The sequence below is a fragment of the Triticum dicoccoides genome, chromosome 2A (genome assembly GCF_002162155.2).
Source record: "Triticum dicoccoides isolate Atlit2015 ecotype Zavitan chromosome 2A, WEW_v2.0, whole genome shotgun sequence".
In the NCBI taxonomy this organism is placed as follows: Eukaryota; Viridiplantae; Streptophyta; class Magnoliopsida; order Poales; family Poaceae; genus Triticum; species Triticum dicoccoides.
Window position 1 is genome coordinate 12,812,773 of NC_041382.1, and position 6,229 is coordinate 12,819,001.

Below are 6,229 nucleotides of genomic sequence, written 5' to 3' on the forward strand. Positions count from 1 at the left end.
CTATTCGATTCGTCCATCCTATGAATAGTGATTAACTTGCCAATTAACTGATTAATCGGATGAATTCTTAAACAGTGATTTATAGTATTTGGAAGTTTAGTTTCATATAAATAATTAACATATATGTCATCAACATATACAGAAGAACATCTAATAAGAAAGAAATTATCCACCTTTAGAACCACATTGTCGATTTATTCGGAGTAGCATTTGCATATAGTCCTTGTTGGCCCAAGAAGTAACTTATCAGATTTATTCTTTTACACTAAAAGAGAACAGGCAATTGGAAGCTTTTAGGGCCATGCTGCACCACATTATCGCTACTCAAGAAAGTCACGCGTCCTAGCTAAAGCTTGAACATGGGTGGCCTTCTCACTTTAGTAGCCTGCTCGAAAGCATATGCCATCTCGATCAGCCTCGGCTCGTATCCCTGCAGCCCGCCAAAGCATATGCCAAAAGGGACACCCTTCTCGTTGTACCCAGCCGGCACAACGATGCCGGGGTGGCCGCCAATGGCGAGATGGTTGGAAGCATAGTGCTCGGGTGCAACGATCGCGTCAAGTTGGTGCTCCTTCATCAGCTTCTCCAGCCCATTCGCGGAGAGCTCCTTCAGCAGCCGGATCCGAGCTCTCTCAACATGACCAATGCCGTTTGTATTTTGGGCTAAGATAAGGTTTTGTTGCCCGAAATCTTTTAGCCTCTCCTGTACAAAATGTAAATAAAATATCTAAGAAAGTATATACATAATAAATGCCATTAGCTACCATCTCCTTGTTAGAGTTTTATTGCCTGATGTTCTCTGCAACATGATTGTAAACTGTTTGAATCTATAACAAGGCCGAAGAGATGAAAGCTAGAATGAGGTTTTTTTTCCAGTATGCTTGCCTCTATAGGATGCGCTTTGTTGAAGGCTATGATGTCTGCAAGAGAATGGACTGGAGAGTAGGACAAGTCCGCCAAGTACTCGTTTATGCTCAACTTGAACTCCGTCAGCATGGCAGTCCACTCATAGGAAACAATATCTTGACTGTCGATGCCGATGTCAAGGTTCTCGATCACCACGGCTCCGTGTTTCCTACAACAAAATTAATAACCGATCCAATGTTTCATGTACGTATAATTTACACACTGCTAGTCAGGGAGATTTGAAGTATGATAATAACCTCATTCTGCCAAGGTGCTGTTCGTACACCCTCATCTGCTTCTCTCCAAGTCCTTGAAATAATACATTGGGGACACCGATCCTCTTCCCTCTCAGCCCATCCTTCTTCAGGAACTGCAGATATCCGCCGTGAGGTATGTACTTGGATGCTGCTCGAGTGGCCGCGGCATCGAGCTTGTCGTAGCCGGCGATGGCATCCAGCACATGGACTGCATCCGACACTGTCCGACACATCGGTCTGCAACATTGCAAACAGCATGCTGAACTTTTCAAATTTCCAACTATTTTATCAAAATCTAGAAATGCCCGGTCAGATTCAAATTAGATCTAAACAAAATTGAAGTTAAGTAAACTTAATTGAAATTTTATACTAAGTGAGTAAAGTCAAAGATTTTTACATGCTGCCTAAATTTGAAAGCTCGGTGATGGGGACAAAACTAAGAAATATGAGAAGTATACCCAACGCTGTCTTGTCTAGGGGTGATGGGGACGACGCCGGCGCGGCTGGTGAGCCCGACGGTGGGCTTGATGCCGACCACAGAGTTGAACGACGACGGGCATAGTATGGAGCCGTCGGTCTCGGTGCCGAGCGTCACGGCCGCCATGTTCGCTGCCGCGGCCACGCCCGACCCGGAGCTCGACCCGCATGGGTCGGACGACAACACGTATGGGTTGCGCGTCTGGCCGCCGCGCGCGCTCCACCCGTTCTTGACATTGCGGAAGTTGGCCCACTCGGAGAGGCTGGCCTTACCGAGCACCACGGCGCCAGCGCGCCGCAGCCTAGCCGCCACGCCGGCGTCGCGCTTGACCATGCAGCCGAGGAGCGCCAGCGAGCCGGCCGTGGTGTTGAGAGCGTCGCGGGTGGCGATGTTGTCCTTGAGCAGGACGGGGACACCGTGCAACGCGCCGGTGGCCACGCCGCGACGGCGCTGGGCATCGGCGCGTGCGGCCTGCCGGAGCGCATCTGGGTTGACCTCGATGACGGCGTGCAGCAGCGGGTTCAGGCGGCGGATCTGGTCCAGGTAGAACCGGACGAGCGCGGCCGAGGTGAGGCTGCCGTTGCGGAAGCCGAGCTGGATGGCGTCCACGGTGGCCTCATGGAACTCGAAGCTGTGCGCGACGCCGGCGGTGGCGAGCAGAGCTAGGACGGCGGCGACAGCCTGCAGCCGCAGCCAAGCCATGCTTGCTTAGCTGAGCCCTGGACTAGACAGTGTCGGTGTGCTGGTTGTTTTAAGTTAGTAAAGTATGACCAGCTGCACATGCTCCACGAGTACTATGTCGGATCCACTCAGTTTTTGTCTGTTTGGCACTTTCCATATGATGTACTATCATCGTATGAAAAGATGCTCCATGAGCGGCGGCCGGCGGGAATCCTATGAAAATTGGGGCCGCCAGCTGCGCGTGCTCCACGAGTCTGTTGGATCCACTCACTTCTTTTTGTCTTTTTAGCACTTCTCATATGCTGCTTCATCGTTTGAAAAGATTCTCCATAGCGCTGGAATCCTATGAAAATTCAGGCTGGTAGTATCACTTGGTTTGGGCTTTTGGCGTGCTCTTCCTCTTCTTGGGCTTTTGATGAAGGCGGTGCACATATCTCGCTTATAAAAAACAACCGCCAGAAGGCACCACCGGCTGATGTGGCCAAAATACATGTTGATGCAGGGCTGTTGCGACCGGCCAGAGGAGGTGCTGCAGCGGCCATGTGCAGGAGGGATGACCACGGCGCCTTCCTTGAGAGATCGGCATTGGTTGTACAAGGCGTCCTAGATCCAGCAGCACTTGAGGCTATCGTGTGCAGGGAAGCATTCTCCTTGGCAGAAGACCTGAACATTCAGCGGATGGTGAATGCATCGGACTCCAAGCAAGCGGATGGTGATACAAACACAGGTAACCAAGGAAGATATGGCTCGGTGATCAAGGAAATTCGGCAGAGACCTTCTCATTTTATATGTAGTTTTACCTATGAGAGTCATGAGTCGAACGTTGAGGCACATAGTCTAGCGAAAATTGCTCATTCCTTGGCCCATAACGCCATGTGTGGCTAGGCCATTCTCATGATCCAAGATTATCCGGCAAACCGTGGCTTTCGATCGTTAATAAATCTTGGATTACCCCTAAAGACATATCTTGCTTATAGCGAGAGTACCTAACCAAAAGGTACCCCTTATACCAGATGGCAATTCTACTTTTTTCGGCTTTTTGGTTTATGTCTGGTTTCTCATAGGTTGAAGAGAAAAAAAATCGTAAACATATTTTTTTCTCACGAAAAATAATTTATACTTCCGCAAGAAGCATATATTTGCTTCTTGTGAAGGCATAGATTTATTTTCTCGAGAAGCAAAACTATGCTTCTCAGAAAGGGAAAAAAGGTCATGATTCTTTTTCGCGTTTTCTTTTTGTCTCCACAAAAAACACAACTTTGCTTCTCATGGACGCACCGATTTAGTTCCACGAGAAGTTGTGCTTCTCCAAAAGCGGAAAAAAATTCATGAATCATTTTTTTGCCTCCCTGAGAAACATAAATGTACTTCTCATGGAGGCACCGATTTTCTTCCGCACTGTGCTTTTTGCGAAGGAAAAAAACACAAAAAAATGATGTTTTATTTTCTCGCGGAGGCACAAATTTGCTTCCCTGAAGGCACATATTTGCTTCTGCGAAGCACATCTATGATTCTTTGGAAAGGAAAAAATCATGAGTATTTTTGCGCATATTTTTGTGCTTCCACAAGAAGCATAGATTTGCATCTCACGAATACGCGGATCTGTGCTTCTTGAAAGGGAAAAAATGGAGAAGAAAAGCGTGCCTCTGGCTCCGGTTTTTCATGAAAAAGAAAGTTCATTGAAACCTATTAACATGGGATATAATTTCGAAGATCTCGAAGTGAAAAATCCAACGGTTAAAACCATTCATAATTTGAACGCATGGTTCAAGAGAGAAAAGGTTTTAAAAACGAATCTACAAATAATGGGAAAACTCCCATGTTGCAGTGCGCCACTTGTAAGCGCTAGAGAAGATGGGAGTGACCTTTGCAAGGGGTACCCCTTAACTACTGATTCCAGAGTACCTACCGTCTCGTTTGACACCTTCTTCTACATATTACAGTACTGGGTCGGCCCTTTTTCGTGTGCTCCTTCGCTGACAAATTGTCTCTCGTTATGTTTGCTTCGCTAGTTCGATTCTTTTTTTCGGGTTTTCTCTGTTTTTCTCTGGGGGGGGTTTTATCAGTCTTCTTAGTTTCTTTATTGGTTTTCTTTGTTTTTTTCATTTTTACTTTTAAATCCTTTTTTTAAGACATATCCTATTTTATTTCTACATTTCTTTGTCTATTTTATCATTTTTCCTTTTTTAAGACATATCCTATTTTTATTTCTACATTTTTGGAAATTCATGTCCATATTTTTCATACATGTTGTACATTTTTTATACATCAGAAACATGTTTTATATACATGTTTAAACTTTTTCGGCGATGCGCATTCATTGGAAGGAGACATTCCCGTCGACGACGAGGTTCCTATGGTAACTTCGTAAATTTCAAGATGATATGCCGGCTCAGTCTTTCGGAGGTGCTCATAGGGGTAGGGTGTGCGTGTGTGTGTTCATAGGGGTGAGTGTATGCGCGTGTATATGAGCGCTTGTGTCTGTACTGATGTTCAAAAAAAATACATGATTATCAGTTTTTCATATATATATATATATGTTTCGATGTATACTTTTTGCCATACACACAGTACATTTCTTGTATACATCAAGAACATTTTTCTATGCATGTTTATCATTTTTAAGTGGGTGATCAAAATTTATCAATTCTTTATGTAAAGTTATTTATATAGTAGATATATTTAGAACATTTAGAAATACAGGAAAAATAAAAAACAAAGCAAAATGAAAAAAAAACACAGAAAAGGCATTGAAGGCCTCTCTATCCCGCTGGTCCGGCCCATTTTTGCAGCTGTTGACGCGAGGCTGCGCTTTGCCTCACATGAAGCGAGAGGAAGTGTTGCTAAAAAAAAGAGGCGAGAGGAAGTCACGCCCATGCACCCAACCTTAATTGAGAAAAATGATTACATCATAGGCGTGCATAAATGTCGCGACACAAAAATAAATAAGTTCCAACACCACCTTTCCGCATTGCCAGTTCTATTGCAAGAACGTAGGCGGCTTCCTGACCATGGTGACCTGCTCGAAGGCATATACCATCTCGATCAGCCTTGGCTCGTACCATCTTAACCCGCCAAAGCAGAGACCAAACGGCACCCCCTGCTTGCCATACCCGGCCGGCACGGTGATGGCCGGCATACCGTCAATGGCGAGCACCGAAGATGCTGCATTGTTAGGTGTCACGATGGCGTCTAGCTCATGCTCTCTCATCAACTTCTTCAATCCGTTGGCGAACAACTTGTTTAACTGACTAATGGCCTCTCGCTCTGAGGCACAGGTGCCGGTCGTGTTCTCAGCCACCAGAAATACAGGTTGACCAATTTCCTTCATCTTTTCGTACAATGCATGCAATTCTCACAATTTAAATTGACTTGTTTTCCAAAAGGCTAAAAAATGTAACTACAAAGAAAATATGTATCACAATGAGAAACAAATACATGAAAAATAATAATTAACTCTAAATCAAGCTGCCCTCAACAGGATGTGCATTGTTGAAAGCTATGATCTCTGCAAGCGACCGAACTGGGGAATATAATAAGCTTGACAGATAGGAGTTGAGGCTTAACTTGAACTCTGCTGGTAATGCAATCAGTTGGCCATGTTCACAAAATCCAGTAGGACACTTAAATTTTGTATGTCAAGGTTCTCAATCACGATTGCTCCTTGTTTCCTTCAAACCAAAAATATATACAGGTTGATGGGATATGACCAATGTTTTAAATAGCGGGCTATGGCATTTAGCGGCGACCCTTAAAAATAACTATAGCTGGGCTATAGCGGAGCTATAGCGGCAAATTATACATGAAATCATTTAGTGGCAACACCCTCAAACAGCTATAGCGGGGCTATAGTCGGCTATTTAAAACTATGGATATGACACCATAGATGGAAAATGTTTTCACCCCC

The 6,229-nt window shown here is 45.0% G+C and overlaps 1 protein-coding gene and 1 pseudogene across 1 annotated transcript; both read right to left on the bottom strand.

The window, feature by feature from the left end:
- Positions 1-165: 165 nt before the first annotated feature.
- LOC119352746 (probable amidase At4g34880) lies at positions 166-2,386 on the bottom strand. Its single transcript, XM_037619331.1, has 4 exons — positions 1,622-2,386; positions 1,164-1,400; positions 886-1,075; positions 166-703 (listed from the first exon to the last, which is right to left on the bottom strand). Exons 1-4 carry the CDS (start codon positions 2,341-2,343, stop codon positions 347-349), a joined length of 1,506 nt encoding a protein of 501 aa, XP_037475228.1. The 5' UTR covers positions 2,344-2,386; the 3' UTR covers positions 166-346.
- Positions 2,387-5,166: 2,780 nt separating this feature from the next.
- Positions 5,167-6,229, bottom strand: part of LOC119352747 — a 3,465-nt pseudogene continuing 2,402 nt past the window's right edge.